This window comes from Schistocerca serialis, chromosome 2, assembly GCF_023864345.2.
Source record: "Schistocerca serialis cubense isolate TAMUIC-IGC-003099 chromosome 2, iqSchSeri2.2, whole genome shotgun sequence".
NCBI classification, from domain to species: Eukaryota; Metazoa; Arthropoda; class Insecta; order Orthoptera; family Acrididae; genus Schistocerca; species Schistocerca serialis.
Window position 1 is genome coordinate 363,984,810 of NC_064639.1, and position 19,641 is coordinate 364,004,450.

The following is a 19,641-nucleotide window of genomic DNA, read 5'->3' on the forward strand; positions in this document are numbered from 1 at the left end:
TCGATCACGATATACTTGCGACTTCCGGTAACCCTAAAGCCAGTAATCGCACGGACTGAGGTCTGGGGACCTGGGAGGCCAAGCATGACGAAAGTGGCGGCTGAACACACGATCATCACCAAACGACGCGCGCAAGAGATCTTTCACGCGTCTAGCAATATGGGGTGTTTTTTTTTTTCTAAGAAAACCCCATGTCATTCCAAGCATGTGTGTCAATTTTTACCTCTCTATCTACATTATTCCGTGGTTTATTAAGTTTTCAAATGTATACTGACTTTTTGATCACCCTGTACATTACATCAACGAGAGACCTTCCTATACACTGCACAGCGAATGATTTGCGAGTTACATGTGAACAATCAAAAGCAGACCAATTCTGTTCGCAGAAAAACCTCATTATATTCTGAAAAACATGTCATCATAATTAGTTATTTTCGAAAAATACTTTTACGATAAACTTGAAATAATTATGGGGAAATAAAGCAAAACTGCAGCAACGTTCGCTTGGCAATGGCATGTTTTGGAATTAATCTCATTGCAAGTACAGATATTTCAGGCGAATATTAACATCGTGGTCTGTCTCCATAAGCAACGTTCCAGCTCTGTTTTCTCGACCTGATGTTCCAGCACTGCGTGTACCGCAACTTAAAATTAAAAATCATATCTCTGCTGTGTGCATAAGACTTGTTCCTAGCGCAGGTAACACACACAGACAGTGACTTTTCATTCCGGGATAAACGCAGCTACGAAATTAATGCGATAATTCCATCTTCCAACGATCGAAGAGAGCCAGTAACAGCCTTGGAACAATTAAATTTGCATATCAATTGAACTGATGTCCGGAACGTTCATGAGGTTCGGCGAACCGTGACGTCGGGCTAATTCCTGATTATGCATTCAGTACTGCAAGTCGTGAGTTACTGCGTGCTGATTCTATTTGCCTGTCGTCACATTTCACGGCGACGTTTACGGGCAGTAACCAGCATTCGCTGCGTCCGCCGACGTTACCTTATCGCCAGATTCATCGCGGTGTATGTAAACCACTGGACCTCTGTGTTTGCCGTATTACATAAGTCGTCATATTCTCCGTTCACCGGAGCGTGCAGCGGCCGAGAGAGACAGAGATTTATGAAAGTTTGCCGACTTCTCTTGCAAAGTCAGAGGAATGATTTGTGAATGCTGATACAATCGTCGGGCAGGCTCTTTCTACCGCAGCAAATTACCCGAAGTGTCTCATCAATGTTTATGTTTTTGGGATTAACATGTCAGTCTCATTAGCTCATCAAACTTGTTTGTTGGTTCCCCTGAAGACTAAGCGACGTTTAATTCTACCACCTATATCGTTGGTGACTTCAAGCGCCCGTGTTACGCAGTAAAGGGTTGAGTGAACAGTAGTCTAGTTTAGACCTTGAGTGCCACGACGCTCTACTTTCATCAAGACTGATAGACCCATTGGTAGTGAATGAACAGTTTACTGCCTATACTGATGATCCAGAATGTTATGACCCCTGCCCACAGCGAAGCTGAATGCCTCCTGGTAGAGATGTGAGAGTGCGACGTGATAACGATAGTACTAGGGGCGTTCAGCAAGTAATATAACACAGTTTTCTTTCTGCAAGCAGGTTGATTTTATTCAGGATTCCAGTGCATCAAATTATCCCCCACTCTTTCGACTACGATATCCTATTTTTCAACATAATTCCTTACGCACCTTACCTGGAGGGCCGTATTTCCCGCATGGTACCACTCAATTTGGTCGACGTCGGAGGCAACATCTTGCTGCATCAATAACCTCTCCATCATGCACATACTGTTTCCCTCGGAATGATCCATTGGGCCAAACAGATGGAAGTCTGAATGTGTGAGATCCGTGGTGTAGGGTGGATGAGGAAAAACAGTCCAGTCAAGTTTTGTGAGCTCCTCTCGGATGTGCAGACATCGTGAGGCCTTGCATTGTCAAGGACAAGGAGAAGTGTAGGACAGTAGGGGGGCAAAGGGGATACTGGCGAATTTTGTTAGTGTGGGTTGCCTACATCAGGGGCAGGTTTGCCCTAAGTACATACCTGCCCCTGATGATAGCAACCCACACTTTCAAATTCGCCAGTACCCCCCTTGCCCTCCTACCAAACGGCATAACTCTTCACAGTCATAGAAGACCACTGCCACGACTTTACTCGCTGAGGGTGCAACTTTAAGCATTTTCTTCGGAGGAGAAGTGGAGCTGCGCAACTCCATACTTTGCATTTTGTTTCCCGTTCCAAGCGATGAACCCACGATGAACCCACGTTTCATCGCCTATGACGATGTCTGACACAGAATTATGACAGTCAGGCTCAGAACACACAAGCAACTCCGTGCAGATGTTCCTTCATTGCTCTCTATGGTCTTCTGTTACGAAGCGAGGAACACAGCGTGCGTACACACCTTTAAATACCGCAGTTTGTGGACTGGTGTGTCAGCACTACCAAACAGAGACGTCCAGCTGTGCAGAGGGGTTTTGATTGTGATCCGTCAGTCACCTCGGATGAGTGTGTCCGCACGGTCCAGCTTTCCAGGACTCAGATGTGTGAGGCCCGCCTGCATGCAGGAGATCAGGCACGTTTGCGCGAACTTGTCTGCGATGATGAAAGACGCCTCGCCCAACTACCACCATGGCATTGTCCCCTGCCAGGTCTCCGTACACATTCAGCAAGCGCCTATAAATATCTGCAATGCTCTGATTCTCTGCCGAAGGAAACTCAGTGACAGTTCCCTGCTTGGAACGCACCTCTGTTACAGACGCCATTTTCAAAGCTACGTATAGCGCTGCCACCTATCGGTACTTCATGAAACTGCAGGGTCTGAAGTGCGACTGTCCCACAATTTTCTCACTCTTTCAACAGAAACTGATTGAGAAAAAAATACGTTGCCCCTTGTACTACAGGCAGCAATGTTTTTGGTTCGTGCCACTGTTTAATTGGGCACATCCTGACAAAGCTGCCATTAGTTAGAATTTGAAACTGGAGATGAAGCAGCAGTTTCTCAATTAACATGTATAAAGCACATCACATATCATGTTTTTCATTGGGTCTCCGCCCCTCCTACCTTCTACAAGTCCCTTCAAATCCTGAAACACCACGCGCTCCGTCTCACCTAACGCATCCTCCTCCCTTGCCCCATGCGGATCCTTTACGACTTAATTCCTTTCCCGCACCCCCCTCACCTGCTGTTCTCTCCCATTCTTTCCCAACTTCCTGTGCTGCTGCGCCTGTACACCTGCATCCCACCTGCCCAAGATGGCTTCCGCCAACTTCCCCTCCCAGATGATGCCCTCGTCCCCTCCATCTACCCCTCCTACCAGCTTTGATCCTCCCCTTCTTCCTCCTGTGTTTTTCCTCCAGAGCACCCTCTTTCCCTTCTCTCCCTCCTCACTTCCTCCCCTATCCTCCCTCCCTTCCCTCCCCCCTCCCTGGGCTTCTATACCCCCCCTACCATCTCCCCTCCCTGTCCCTTCTTCTCTCCCACTGGCATCTTCCCCCCCCCCCCCTCCCTCCTAACCTTCCCTCTCCCCTCTGGCAGGCCCCTGGCTTTTTCGTGTGCACAGTATGTTTTTAGTGCGTCGGAGATCGTCGCCACTGTGCTAGTGTTTGTCTTCCCGTCAATTACTCAATGTCTCTCCTTCAGTGCTCTTCCATTCATGTGTGAAACTCTGTGTCTCCGTTGTACACAGTGCTGAACATTTTTATACAGTGTGTCCGTGAACGCCTTCATTTATTTTAATATGTATGTGTCCTGTTTTTATCCTCCATGTATGTTTGTTTATATGTCTTCCTGTTTTGTGTATGTTTTTTCTGTTGCCGAAGAGCGGCATAGATAGGCACGCTGCCGGCCTACCTTTCTGTAAAGGTTTTAAAATTACAATAAAGAAAAAAATGTTTTTCATGCAATAACTCTTTTTCTCTTCGATTGTCCCTTACTATTGTTGTTTAGAGCCGAAGGCTTCAGTTAAAAAACAGCACATACACACTTTAACAAGGATTCAAACCCAAGTGACAAGCTTTCTTCTTGGAGAATGCTTTGTGCATCAGAAACATGGATGAGAGCGTCTTCGTCTCGCTCCAGAGTATTTTGCCACTCAGGACCTCTTACACAGCAAAATACCCAACAGTTCGTTCTGCAGTCCCTGTCCTCTGCCTGGACAGTGGTGAACAGTCAGTTTAACATACATAATAGAGGTTCTCCCTGCACATAGAATTTTACTTTTGGTCATTGGGCTCCTGTCTTCCTTTCCTCTGGTAGCACTGCAATATGCACTATGACACGTGGGAGAAGAGCGAAGAACTTGTATGGGATGTGTCCCAGTGACGGTGGTCCAACTGGCCAGCGTCACTCGCTAAGCACAAGCCTTGGGCGGAAGCAGCAGGGCACTCTAAAAAGCAGGGTGCACCTCGCGACGCGCGCCGCCAGATAAACAGCCGCCTGACTGAAGTGTGGGTGTGTGTGGGTGTGTTGCAGGCGGCAGCAGATGGAGGGCCAGCTGTACTGCCAGAGCCACGTGCCCAGTCCTCCCAGCGACCCGCCAGACACCGGCCAGCAGGACAAGATCAAGGTGAGTTCTATCTCCGCTCCGTCCACTGTGTCTGCCTACCAAACCCTCCGACCTCAGTAAACGCGTCATGTTACGCTTTCCAAGAAAGATGTGCTCTGACGATGTTGGATGCCATATGTGCCTCAGTGGTACAGCTAGGTGAACGGTTAGTGCTAGATATTAAAAGAGAGGCCAGACATGTGGTTCCTGAAGTTGGACATCAGAATTTACGGTAGTTGCAGCAGCAACAGTCTGCAAAAATAGGCAACATGGAATCGGCGAAGATAGGGTTAATTGTACCACGCTGCCCTCAATAATCTCCTCTATTCATTCCAATCTCACCACGATCCATGCATGCCACAGGGTGGCTTCAGCGATGTAGAGAGCCAAACCATAAGGCCAGACTATATTGTTCCCGAATTTTTAACACGCCTGCCAAACCCAAAGTAACATCATTTAGTTGCAGGTGACAAGCTAATGCATACAATAAAGTGAAGAGGGTCCTACAGACTTTAACAATGTAACAAGTAAGGTAATAACCAGAACCGAAATAAACCGCTTTATGCGAAATTTAGTTAGAAAAATTGGTACTTACAACATTTTTGCATTTCACACAAATGAATAAAAGAAATTGTTGATAATGACACAAAAGTCGTGAAACACATTTGGATATTTGTAGAGAACAATTCTTTGCATAGTAGGCTGACCTGAGTTGAGTCTAAAACATGCCTACGTCAGAGTTCCAAACCAAATCCAAACGTTGATGAAATTGTTGTTATTAACACGTCGATAATAGCAAAGTTGAAACGGCGAGGAATTTTCGTCTAGTCCTTTCAATGTGGTACATTTGCTCCTCTTAGTCATCATCTCCAAGCATAGGCTCTCTCTCTCTCTCTCTCTCTCTCTCTCTCTCTCTCTCTATCTCTCTTCTTTTTTTCGGTGCCAATACCCATAGCTTCCTCCGTCTTCCTTGACTTCTTCTCCCAAGTAAGTAAAACCTTCTAATCTGGAGGGATAATCTCTCTCCACTCATTCTTTCGAGGTTTTCGTGCCAATTTCTCCTATTTTGCCGTATTTCAGTGAGAATATCAAATACATTTAGTTTTCTCTGTCTTGATTTTCAATATCTATCCGCTCTTGTGCGTCCCTTTCCTGCTGACAGACGTTTGTGCACATGTTACGTGCACTGTTACGTAATTTAACGTCTAAGAAGCATCAGAGGTATGTAATGTGTGTCGACGTCCCTGGTTACACAAGATGCTTTTTAACACGGTTCTTTTCATTTGTGATAAGTCTGTTTTTACCTTCAGCGAACCTATGTGGAATGTGCTACATATCATCCACTGTATGTCAGCATGGAATGTGTAATACAGTCACATGGAACAGGACGTATTGCCAGCCAGAGCGGCCGAGCGGTTCTAGGCGGTACAGTCTGGAACCGCGCGACCGCTACGGTCGCAGGTTCGAATCCTGCCTCGGGCATGGTTGTGTGTGATGTCCTTAGGTTAGTTAGGTGTAATTAGTTCTAAGTTCTAGGGGACTGATGACCTCAGAAGTTAAGTCCCATAGAGCTCAGAGCCATTTGAACCATTTTTTTTAACAGGATGTATAACAACAAGATTTTTGAAGATCGGGAGATGACAGTCTTAACTGTTGAAACGAGTCATAAGGAATAAATAGTATAGGAATAAATAGTATTGAATGCGATATTTGTTATTAAAAGTTCCATAAAACAATTACAGATTTCCCCCCCCCCCCCCCCCCAATCTCTAAGCCGGCCGAAGTGGCCGTGCGGTTAAAGGCGCTGCAGTCTGGAACCGCACGACCGCTACGGTCGCAGGTTCGAATCCTGCCTCGGGCATGGATGTTTGTGCTGTCTTTAGGTTAGTTAGGTTTAACTGGTTCTAAGTTGTAGGGGACTAATGACCTCAGCAGTTGCGTCCCATAGTACTCAGAGCCATTTGAACCCAATCTCTAATTATGATAAATTTTAATCAGAATTTCAATCTTGTTTCTTTCCTCATTTTATTTTTTTTAGAAATATATTTATTGTCCCGGCGAATTGAATGTTCAAATAATTTACGAGTTTGCTGCCAGGTGACATCGTCCACCACCGCCGATATTTCGGCAGGAGCACACCCTGCCATTCTCAAGGCACAACTGCAAGGACGAAGCAATGTGCAAGGAAATTTAATGCCTCGGTTCACAGAGGAGAAACAAGGAAGATACCACACACAGAACAAGTAACAGTAACGTCAACACACAACCAAAGACAACCAACATCAGAAATATCGAAAGTGACTATTAATCAAGGTAGCCCTAATTCTGTCCCTCTGTTTTTTGATGAGAGACAGAGCAACTAACCAAGCAGCATTGAGACAAAGTACACCATCTCTGTTTATAAGGTTGCTTGATAGTTTGATTTCAACAGCTTCCTTAATGACACTATCCCAATAGCTGGACGTGCAAGCCAGAATCTCCGTGTTGTTGTATTCCATAGGATGACCAGTGTCAAGGCAATGTTCTGCAATAGAGGGTTTTCTCGGCTGTTGTAAGCGTGCGTTTCCACAGCCCTGATTGTCTGACAAATATATGACATGCCACAACTGCAAGGGATACGATAGACACCAGCCTTACACAAACCAAGATCATCTTTTACGGACGCCAACAGGGCCTTAATCTTAGAAGGTAGTCGAAAAACGCATTTCACATCGTATTTCCATAAAATAGGTCAATCTTGTTAGAAATGCTTCCTGCGTAAGGCAGAAAGGCCGTAGACTTCGGTGCCACTTCGTTGCTATTGTCACTCACCCGTTGCACAGAAGGCTGATAGCGCGACGCACGTTTGACCTGCCTCTCACTATAACCATTCTGACGAAAGGTGACTTCGAGATGCGATTGCGCAGCTGCCAAACTTTCAGGGTCTGAGATAACGCGGGCCCTGTGAACCAAGGTACGAAGTACTCCTTCACGCTGAGCAGGATGGTGACAACCATCAGCTGGCAGATACAAGTCAGTGTGAGTAGGCTTCTCACACTGACTTGTAGCTGCGAGCTGATAGTTGTCACCATCCGTCTTCATTTTCTACCAGCAATGTGTCCGCCATCCGATGCCGTGGTCCACGTTCTTTGACTGGAGGGAAGAAGAAACAGTATTACGGACTGTGGCTGTCAGCGGACAGTGCCTGCCGTTGAAGAAGCTGCGCCTCGGCTGCGCTCAGCGGCTGGCAGTTGTAATGGTCGGCCAGTCAAGACGTAATGGGAGCGGACAACGTGGCCAGACGGACGAGCCGTAACAGAGGCGCTCAATTGGCCGGCTCAACCGTGGGACGGGACGGGGCCTCTCCAGCGCACTCCGGCCGTGGCTGCCGCCGGACAGACGTGTTCAACCAACTGTACGTCTTCATCATCATTAAGCTTCACGCAGTTCGTTCTGTTCAAAGAGGAATTCCATTATGACCCTTCCATATCTCTCTCCGTCGTTGCTTTGCAGAGCTAAATTGTTTTCAAGGCCTTTTCCATTCGTAAGAGGTGAGGGTAAAAGACGCTTTTTGTCTCTCTTTTCTCTACTTTCTTTTTTATTTGTCCGTTTCACCCACTTATAGGTAACGATTATACAATTGCATTCACTTCTTAATTTTGTTTACCTTTCGCCAGTGTTGTTTCATTCTCTTACTCTTGCTTACTCTTCTCCCGAGAACACACTGTTCTTCTGGCTTTCTTGTCAGATAGGGCCACCATTCTCGGTACTTTTGCTTTAAAACTCTTTCTGTTTCCTAATCTTTTATATTGTCATTTATTCTGAGTTTCCTTAATTTCTGTCACATGATCTCGTTTCTTGTTTCATCTCTGACAACAGTCCGTCCCCGGTAGCTGAGTGGTGCCGGCACGGTAGCTCAGCGTGTTCGGTCAGAGAGCCGGTTGGCCTCTGTAATAAAAAAACTGAGTGGAAGGATCAACAAACGAACCTGAACGGATGTCACGTGACGTCCGCAACGATCAAACACAACGATCAACAGCGAACAAAATAGGAAAAAGAAGTGGTCAGCGCGACAGGATGTCAATCCTAAGGGCCCGGGTTCGACTCCCGGCTGGATCGGAGATTTTCTCCGTTCAAGGACTGGCTGTTGTGTTGTCCTAACCATTATCAATTCATCCCCATCGACGCGCAAGTCGCCGAAGTAGCGTCAAATTGAAAGACTGTCTACCCGACGAGAGGCCTTAGTCACAGGGCATTTACATTTTATCTCTGACAATATAGCCAGTCGTAATTCTTAGGAATTTCGTTCGTAGTGGTTCGAAAATTCTCTTCTTCTTTCCATTCACAGCCCAGTTCACACAAAAAGAGCAACAGTAAGGTAACTGGTATTACTTTTTAAAAAAATATGTGAATTTTCTATTTTTTCTTTGTTAGCGTTTTGCTTACAGTGCCACATGGAAGTTGGAATTTATTTATTTCTCAGATCTTCAGATTGATCGTAGGATATCAAAAATTCTAAATAGTTGAACTTACTTACTTATTCCACTACATCAATGTTCAATTACAAGCTTTGAACGGACTCGATATTTCCCCTTGGGTGCTACTTTCGTTTAAAAATTCAGTGAAACAGTCTCGCAGGCCGAAGTGGCCGTGCGGTTAAAGGCGCTGCAGTCTGGAACCGCAAGACCGCTCCGGTCGTAGGTTCGAATCCTGCCTCGGGCATGGATGTTTGTGATGTCCTTAGGTTAGTTAGGTTTAACTAGGTCTAAGTTCTAGGGGACTAATGACCTCAGCAGTTGAGTCCCATAGTGCTCAGAGCCATTTTTTTTGAAACAGTCTCGATCGCAAGAAATGTTTATTTTGGTTAGCAACCAGTTTCGGCTGGTGGCAGTGGATGGAGGAAGATTCGTAAGAACACGGATGACAGCAGCTGTTGTTTTTTCAGCTTTGTTGAAGGATGATTCTATTTATAGTTTGGAACTACGTTAAAGAGTTGATGTGTTGTTGTGTTATGTGTGTGTCAAATCTTATGGGACTTAACTGCTAAGGTCATCAGTCACTAAGCTTACACACTACTGAACCTAAAGTATCCTAAGGACAAACATACACACCCACGCCCGAGGGAGGTCTCGAACCTCCGCCGGGACCAGCCGCACAGTCCATGATTGCAGCGCCAAGACCGCGATGTGTTGTTAACTCCAGGTCAGTGTTCTTACCTGCGACTTTACTTCGCTGTAAATACAGAGAAGTCTGGAACCATATAAGGGATTAAAGCAGCAACTACAATTCTGTCTATATGTTTTACGCCGAAGAGCTACACGACAGGTACCTGGTGCAAAACGCTCACTTTTATCCTTCGTAGCGAAATATCCTGTAAATGATTAAATGTTTTGAAGAACTAACGCACTCGATGAAGGCAGCTTCACTCCCAAAAAATATTGCGTCGTTGTTTGGAATGAAATGTAGAACCTGTATCAAGGCTTTAAGCGTTCCTAAATAACAACAAAACCAGCAAAGACGTGATGATTCTAATGAGTTCCGACTCTTTTTTTACTTTGTTTCTTATTTGTATGATTACGTTTCTACTAATTCCTTAAGCACCGCACGGCATTTGTCTTTTTAATATTTAAGACATCGAAAAGAGGGATACTGCATTGATACAAGAAGTTCTCGTGGGAAGGAAGAACTGCCGGCCGCGGTGGCCGATCGGTTTTAGGAGCTTCAGTCCGGAACCGCGTGACTGCTACGCTCGCAGGATCGAATCCTGCCTCGGTCATGGATGTATGTGATGTCCTTAGGTTAGTTAGGTTTAAGCAGTTCTAAGTTCTAGGGGACTGATGACCTCAGAAGTTAAGTCCCATAGTGCTCAGAGCTATTTGAACCATTTAGTCAGAGATACGATCCCTCCAAAATGCTGAGGATGTAAATAAATGCGATATTAGTGTTTTACAAAGTTTCGAAATAATCAGGTGACACAAACGAATAAATATTGACCAAGGGATGATGGAGAGAAAAAAAATTTACAGTCAAATAAAGGCAGGTGGAGGGGATAAGAAAGGGAACATCAGAGGTTTTCATGAATAGAGGAAGTCATTTATTCTTTTGATAATCAATTTTAAGAACAGGCACAGATCCAGTGGGGAGTGGGACACTGTGGCAGAAAAATTTATTAAAAGCATTTTTTTATATATGTTAATGTCCACATTTCTCAGATACCTTTATGAGAATATAGTAACATGAAAACTAAGAGTCTCAAAATTGTAATAAATTCTAAATAACTACTAGTACACTAGTCCATTCCAAACTGATGATCATGAATATTACACTACTGGCCATTAAAATTGCTACACCACGAAGATGACGTGGTACAGACGCGAAATTTAACCGACAGGAAGAAGATGCTGTGATATGCAAATTATTAGCTTTTCAGAGCATTCACACAAGTTTGGCGCCGGTGGCGACACATACAACGTGCTGACATGAGGAAAGTTTCCAACCGATTTCTCATACACAAACAGCAGTTGACCGGCGTTGCTTGATGAAACGTTGTTGTGATGCCTCGTGTAAGGAGGAGAAATGAATGCGTACCATCACGTTTCCGACTTTGATAAAGGTCGTATTGTAGCCTATCGCGATTGCGGTTTATCGTATCGCGACATTGCTGCTCGCATTGGTCGAGATCCAATGACTGTTAGCAGAATATGGTATCGGTGGGTTCAGGAGGGTAATACGGAACGCCGTGCTGGATCCCAACGGCCTCGTATCACTAGCACTCGAGACGACAGACATCTTATCCATATGGCTGTAACGGATCGTGCAGCCACGTCTCGATCCCTGAGTCAACAGATGGGGACGTTTGCAAGACGACAATCATCTGCACGAACAGTTCGACGAGGTTTTCAGCAGCATGGAATATCAGCTCTGACACCATGGCCGCGGTTACCCTTCACGCTGCGTCACAGACACTCAACGACGAACCTGGGTGCACGAATGGCAAAACGTCATTTTTTCGGGTGAATCCAGGTTCTGTTTACAGCATCATGATGCTCGCATGCGTGTTTGGCGACATCGCGGTGAACACACATCTGAAGCGTGTATTCGTCATCGCCATACTGGCGTATCACCCGGCGTGATGGTATGGGGTGCCATTGGTTACATGTCTCGGTCACCTCTTGTTCGCAATGACGGCACTTTGAACAGTTGACGTTACATTTCAAATGTTTTACGACCCGTGGATCTACCCTTCATTCGATCCCCGCGAAACCATACATTTCAGCAGGATAATGCACCACCGCATGTGCAGGTCCTGTACGGGCCTTTCTGGATACAGAAAATGTTCGACTGCTGCCCTGGCCAGCACATTCTCCAGATCTCTCACCGATTGAAAACGTCTGGTCAATGGTGGCCGAGTAAGTGGGTTGGCACAATGCGCCAATCACTACTGTTGATGAACTGTGGTATCGTGTTGAAGCTTCATGGGCAGCTGTACCTGTATATGCCATCCAAGCTCTGTTTGACTCAATGCCCAGGCGTATCAAGACCGTTATTAAGGTCAGAGGTAGTTGTTCTGGATACTGATTTCTCCGGATCTATGCACGTAAATTGCGTGAAAATGTAATCACATGTCAGTTCTAGTATAATATATTTGTCCAATGAATACCCGTTTATCATCTGCATTTCTTCTTGGTGTAGCATATTTAATGGCCAGTAGTGTAAGATACTACGGTTAGAGTAAAATATTCGGGATGCTTTAAGTACCTATGGGTTTGGGGACACCACAAGTGTCATTGTTCTTGTCCCAGGCAGATCTGCACCTGCAAAGCGTACATAATAATCCACTGCACCATCACAGTTACTCTTGGAGTTGGGGAAGTTAATTAGCTTATTATGAGTGTTCCTGCGCCTCCACTCCGGTTCCTGTGGAGGGAGCACCGAAACTGCTGCGTCCGCTTCCGGAGAAGCGCAGGAGCTTCCGAGATGGTGAAAGGGGAGCCGCCGCAAGGAAATTTACAAGAGGGCGAGCAAATAATGGTGACTGCAAGTTTCCGGGACGGATCTGTGTCCCCCCCGCCCGTCACCGACATCACATCACACCACGCCGCGGCTCGAGTAGCGCGACTCCGCAGCCTGCCTTTGTGCCGTCTTGAAACTCGGCGGCAAGTATTTTCTGGCAGGTCTTATGCATTCAGAGGAGGCGGCGAGCGGCAGGGCGTGAACGCGTCGAGAGGCGACTCGCCGCCGGATTCTGCATTCATGGGCCGCTCCGCTGCGTTTGACGGCTAGCTCCCTAGCTGCGCCATGGATTAAAGATTGAAGGTCGCGCGCGCGACGTACAGCAACTCCCGCCACCACACATTACATTACTGGAAGCAGCAAGAGGATAACCGCAGATAAAGGAATGAGAGATGGGTGCAGCATTTCACCTGCTCTTTTTAACATTTGTGCAATCCGGGAATGGCAGGAGATTTGTAATAGCAGAATTACGATTAACAGAAATTCCTGCTTCAATGTCTGAAGACGATGCCAGATTACTGACAGACATTGTAGTACCTAAAGTCTGCAGACCCTCCACTCTCTGACGTGAGGGTGGTTGTTGTGGTCTTCAGTCCAGAGACTGAGGGTATGGGTAAGAAAATGCAGTAAGTTTAGATTCAAATCTGCAGTAGTGGGAAGGAAGGAAGACTGGTTGGTTGGTTGGTTGGTTTTTGGGGGAGGAGACCAGACAGCGAGGTCATCGGTCTCATCGGATTAGGGGCGGATGGGGAAGGAAGTCGGCCGTGCCCTTTGAAAGGAACCATCCCGGCATTTGCCTGGAGCGATTTAGGGAAATCACGGAAAACCTAAATCAGGATGGCCGGACGCGGGATTGAACCGTCGTCCTCCCGAATGCGAGTCCAGTGTGCTAACCACTGCGCCACCTCGCTCGGTAAGGAAGACTGGGTTTAACGTCCCTTCGACATGGAGGTCATTAGAGACGGAGCATATGCTCGGGTTGTGTCAGGGATGGTGAAGGAAATCGGCCTTGTCCTGTCAAAGGAACCATCCACGCGTTTGCCTGAAGTGATTTAGGGAAACCACGGAAAACCTAAATCTGGATGGCCGGACGCTGGTTTGGACAGTCCCTTGTGGCAACCATTGTGCCATCTGCAGGAGTAGGTCAGCTCAAGGAACTGAGTAAGTGCTTGTGTACCGTTCATTATAGTAGTAACAAGCGAGACACACTATTATATCCGTGTCACATTGTAGGGTTTTTGTTCAGTTATTGGCAATCGAGTAAGCTTAGAGAAGGTTCAGCGACTAATATACTGCCGTACTCATATCAGGAAGTTATAGAAAGATCCCCTATAATCTTTAAATACGCCATCGTAAAATCACTTCAGAAAATAATTATTTAAATACAAATAAATTTAATATAACATGTTTTTAAATTGGACTAAATAGTATAAAATAGTTTCTCCTAAAACCATATAGAATCATAACCCCATACAGATAGTCCTGAAAATTAGTGCTTCTGCATTTTTAATAGTACGTGAAAGATTTATAACGGAAAACGTGGCATGGGTGTCATATACAATCGATCCATGAATAATTGATCTCCTGACTGCTATTATGTATTGCATGCACCCCACGTTTTTCGTTATAAATCTTTCAAGTATTGTCAGAGCTATTACAAATTCGCAAGCACACATTTCCAGGACTATATATAAGGGCTTAGAAGCCCGTAGAGGAGTAGGAGAAATTATTTTATAGTTTTTAGTGTTATCTTAAAACGATATATTAAAAACTTATTTTTGCCGGCCGGTGTGGCCGTGCGGTTCTAGGCACTTCAGTCTGGAACCGCGTGACCGCTACGGTCGCAGGTTCGAATCCTGCCTCGGGCATGGATGTGTGTGATGTTCTTAGGTTAGTTAGGTTTAAGTAGTTCTAAGTTCTAGGGGACTGATGACCATAGATGTTAAGTCCCATAGTGCTCAGAGCCATTGTGAAAAACTTATTTTTACTTAAAAAACTATTTTCTGCGTTTTAATTGTGAGTGTGAAATTTCTCAATGGATTTTAAACGTCTTGATGAGATTAAATTTTTTTTATTTAAATGATTACTTTTATATATAATACTTTTTCCTCTGGCTTCACATATGTATGTGTGAGCACATATATGGCGCACATCTCCTCCTCTCCCCCTCCTCTTGCCCCTTCTCTCTACTCAGCTATAACCATGCACTCGTGTACCTCCGGAACGCATTCTGATACTACCTGTGCAACATGCACGTCTGTGGGCTGCCGAAATGTCAGGCATTACCAATGTTTTCCACCCCCTAACCGCACCCCTACCGACAAGACCGATAAGAAAGCGGATTAGAATTGCATTCTCATCTAGTTCTGAGCTTCGTTTAAAATTTCGTGTCTCTAGATCATCAGGTTCAAATGGTTCAAATGGCTCTGAGCACTATGGGAATCAACTGCTGAGGTCATTAGTCCCCTAGAACTTAGAACTAGTTAAACCTAACTAACCTAAGGACATCACAAACATCCATGCCCGAGGCAGGATTCGAACCTGCGACCGTAGCGGTCTTGCGGTTCCAACTGCAGCGCCTTTAACCGCACGGCCACTTCGGCCGGCCAGATCATCAGGAAGTTAGCTTCAAATCAACAGTAAAATTTGCAGACAGACAATAGAGCTACCTAATAAAAAGGTGTTAATATGGAGTAACAAAAATACTAAAGAACAGCTTCAAAGCAAGTACTGCTGTAATCACCTACCTCTGTTTTACGCAATGCTTCATTTAGCAGCACAGTTGAAACTCGCCGTGCTGAAAGCTGTAATTAACAAACTTGTAGTCAATCACACACATTTTGATAGTATCTTTGAATCCATTTCAATATGAAATCTTCTAAGTTTTAGCCATTTTGCATTCAGTCGTCTATTTGCACATTTAGTCTTTCTCACTTTATATTCAGTTCTAATTTTCTAGCCCGCCAATCGCGGATGGTTTTTTCTGTTGGTGGAGGGCCGAAATGCCGCTCAGCTGCTCTGGCTCCATGTTGTTCTGCGTATGCTTTTGCTGTCAATTTATAGCCCGCATCATTTGAGCCGGCCGGAGTGGCCGAGCGGTTAAAGGCGCTACAATCTGGAACCGTACGGTCGCAGGCTCGAATCCTGCCTCGGGCATGGATGTGTGTGATGTTCTTAGGTTAGTTAGTTTTAAGTAGTTCTAAGTTCTAGGGGACCACAGCAGTTGAGTCCCATGGTGCTCAGAGCCATTTTTTGAACCGCATCATTTGAATACCTTGTGTTATCTTACGTTACGAGACTAGCTACAAACAAAAATATTGTACTGTTACTGATAACACAAATCACTTCTAATTCAAGTTCACAGGCATCATAGGCTTCACAGTGTTTTGAGTTTGTGGTGGAGGAGGGGGGGGGGGAGACGGTCTTAACAAGCTTGTGAAAGCCCGCAACTCAAGTTTGTCGCATCGGTGCACTGCTACTGCCAGTTGAATTCAATTTTGCGAGATAGAGGTAGGTAGGTTTCCCGCACCATCCAATGTATGGCCATTTTTAAGACCTCCGGGAATTTTAAATCAAACACAGGACATTTTTATGTCAATTTCGAGTATAAGCGGCACCTGAATTTTCAGGCTATTTTTCGAAGAAAATATTGCATGTTATAGAATGTAAATTGTAGTAATTGCATTCAAGAACATAACTGCATAAAATCATACTATCAAAGTATTCAAATCAGATTGGAATAGGGGTCTTGGCACTTAATACGCAATCTGACTTTAAATTGGAATTGATGGCTCCTGATATGCAATCTAACATTGAAAAGCTAAATATTGTCTGACTTCAGATTAAAACAAACACTCCAAAACACTGTCTGACTATGAAGTTAAGTGGGCGCCTCTGATTGACTGTGAAAACAGTGGGAAACAACTAAGCGAATCTGATGCGCAACACAGAGATCAAGCTGATGATAATCCTGACGGTATTTGAAATCATTAACAAATGCAAGTCTGAATCTGGATTCTAAACTGGAATAAGCGAAACTTATTGAGCGTTGCTCGTCCAGTAAAATTCCCTACGCCCTAACTGCTGCTGGCTCGGTCTCGCCATGTTATCTGCTGGAATGCCGAAGCGTGTGATGGCTTCAGACTGTGAAGTATTACGGTGCCTGGTGAGAACGTGTAATCTCGTGGTGTGAACGTGTAATCTCGCGATGGCAGCATTGGACCACGGTGGTAGACAGCTACGGAAGGTGTTGGGGAGCGGCGCTTCTCGGACGAACGTAATGAAATTAAACACCTGCTGCCGTCGTTTTGTTGTTATTTTGTTATGTTCCAACCATTAAGGGTGAACGCCCTCAGCGTCAGTTAAGGCCTGAGGATAGCGTACTGAGTCACGGAAAGTGGTTGCAATTAATAACGCCAAAACGACGGCTGCAGGTGTTTCATTTCATTACGTAAGTGAACGGCCGAAGTCCCATAGACCATGAATCAGGAGGATGGACATACGAAAGTCAGCAACAACAGTCTTACTCGACGGCTCCAACAAGACTCATTTCTGATGTTACGAAATTTACCTCTTCGGTTCTATTTATAGGGGGCGAGCTGCTTCTCAGGTGGGGTGGACTTCAGCGAATGAGAATTGCTGTTATTTTTTGTAAAGTTATCCTTCCTATACTTTAATTTACTGTGGTTAACCACCAGTTTTCAGGGGCAGAAATGTCCTTTCGACTCCAACTTCGCTGTCTCCAGCCTGTGTTGTTCGTTCTAAGATGTACTTTCCTCCGTACGACTACTCCGAAGCGCCAAAGAAGCTGGTATAGGCATCCGTATTCAAATACAGAGATATGTAAACAGACAGAATACGGCGATGCAGTCGGTAACGCCTATATTAGACAACAAGTGCCTTGCGTAGTTCTTAGATCGGTTACTGCTGTTACTACTGCAGGTTGTCAAGGTTTAAGTGAGTTTGCACGTGGTGCTGTACTCGGCGCACGAGCGATGGGACACAGCATCTCTGAGGTATCGATGAAGTGGGAATTTTCTCGTACGACCATTCCGCGATTGTGCCGTGAATATCAGGAATGCGGTAAGACATCCAATCTCGGACTTTGCTGCGGCCGGAAAAAGATCCTACAAGAACGAGACCAACGACGATTGAAGAGAAACGTTCATCGTGACGGAAGTGCAACCCTTCCGCAAATTGCTGCAGATTTCAATGCTGAGCCTTCAACAAATGTCAGCGTGTGAAGCATTCAACAAAACATCATCGATATGGGCTTTCAGAGCCGAAGACCCAGTCGTGTACCCTTGATGACTGCACAACACAAAGCTTTACGCCTAGTCTGGACCCGTCAACACCGACATTGGACTGGTGATGACTGGAAACATGTTGCCTGGTCGGACGAGTCACGTTTGAAATTGTATCGAGCAGATGGACGTGGGTGGACGTGTGCGGGTCTGGAGACAACCTCATGAATCCATGGACCCTGCATGTCGTGGAGGCGTTTGAGTGCAGTTGGAGTGATATGGGACCCGTGATACGTCTAGATGCGACTCTGACACGTAGGTAAGCATCGTGTCTGATCATCTGCATCCATTCATGTCCATTGTAGATTCCGACGGACTTGGTAAATTGCAGCTGGACAATGCAACACGCCAAACATCGAGAATTGCTACAGAGTGGTTCCAGGAACACACTTCTGAGTTTAAACAATTCCGCTGACCACCAAACTCCCCAGGCACGAACATTATTGAGGATTTCTGGGATGTCTTGCAACGTGCTGTTCAGAAGAGATCTCCAGCCACTAGCACTATTACGGATTTATTGACAGCCCTGCAGGATTAACAGTGTCAATTCCCTCCAGCAGTGCTTCAAACATTAGTCGAGTCCATGCTAACTCGTGTTGCGTCACTTCTGCGTGCTCGCGGGAGCCCTACACGATATTAGGCAGATGTAGCAGTTTCGTACCAGTTTATTTGCCTGTACAGTGAATTTTCGGTCTCCCTATGACTATCTACGCCAACGGCCTTGCCGCAGTGGTAACACCGGTTCCCGTCTGATCACCGAAGTTAAGCGCTGTCGGGCTGGGCTAGCACTTTGATGGGTGACCATCCGGTCTGCCGAGCGCTGTTGGCAAGCGGGGTGCACTCAACCCTTGTAAGGCAAACCGAGGAGCTACCTGATTGAGAAGTAGCGGCTCCGGTCCCGGAAACTGACGTACGGCCGGGAGAGCGGTGTGCTGACCACATGCCCCTCCATATCCGCATCCAGTGACGCCTGTGTGCTGAGGATTACACGGCGGCCGGTCGGTACCGTTGGGCCTTCATGGCCTTTTCGGGAGGAGTTTTAGTTTTAGTTTATGACTATCTACATCGCTCTCTTCTCAATGTTTATTACTGTTTACGAATGGGAAGCTTACATTTCAAGTGGAAAAAAATCCCGGATTCGGGATCCCTTTTGACGTGGCTAAACGTGAAAAAACCTTGTGTTTTGGGTACGAGGCGTCACTAGTATACGTCTCACAGTCTTCCGTCTTGCATTTCCTTATAGTAAACTGGAGAAGCTAGCTTTGCTTCCGACCAGAGCGGTTCCATTAACCTTTCTTGGCCCCCGTTCTGTCCAGAGGTGGTGGGATGGAGCGGCCGGCCCCGCGCTCTCGAGCCCAGATGATGTAAGCGTCCACGGTCGCACAGCCAAGTTGGTGTTCCCGACACGAATTCAGAACATGTCAAATAAATGAATCATAATGTTCTGTGCTCTCGCACTGACATCCTACCAAGCTGGACTCCACATCATTCATCTCAGTTCTTTCCGACATATTTCGAAGGATTTATACGTGGAGTTACTATTACGAATAATAGTGACTCCACACTGTCCCGTTTTCATTTGACCGTCCCTTGTAAATAACCCGCTCAGTGTTGTTTCAAAGTACGCAGGTCTTTAGCGATACAACCAAACAGAAAAAAATAAGAGATGGAGCAGGCGTGGTGGAGCCAAACAGCGCGGGCGCAGCTTCCGTGATGGAGGGCCCTCTACGAGTTGCCCTTTGGCTCGGGCTGCGGCCGGCGTGCTGGTGGCAGGTGGCT

At 45.8% G+C, this 19,641-nt stretch overlaps 1 protein-coding gene and 1 pseudogene across 1 annotated transcript in view; both read left to right on the plus strand.

Annotated features, from left to right (window-relative positions):
• LOC126455987 (rap1 GTPase-activating protein 1-like) overlaps positions 1–19,641 on the plus strand; it is an 891,623-nt gene that overhangs the window by 323,861 nt on the left and 548,121 nt on the right. Inside the window, exon 2 of the mRNA XM_050091744.1 lies at positions 4,495–4,588. Coding sequence (XP_049947701.1) covers positions 4,495–4,588 — 94 coding nt within the window. The remainder of the gene's footprint in view (positions 1–4,494; positions 4,589–19,641) is intronic.
• Positions 18,574–18,691, plus strand: LOC126459407 (5S ribosomal RNA; annotated as a pseudogene).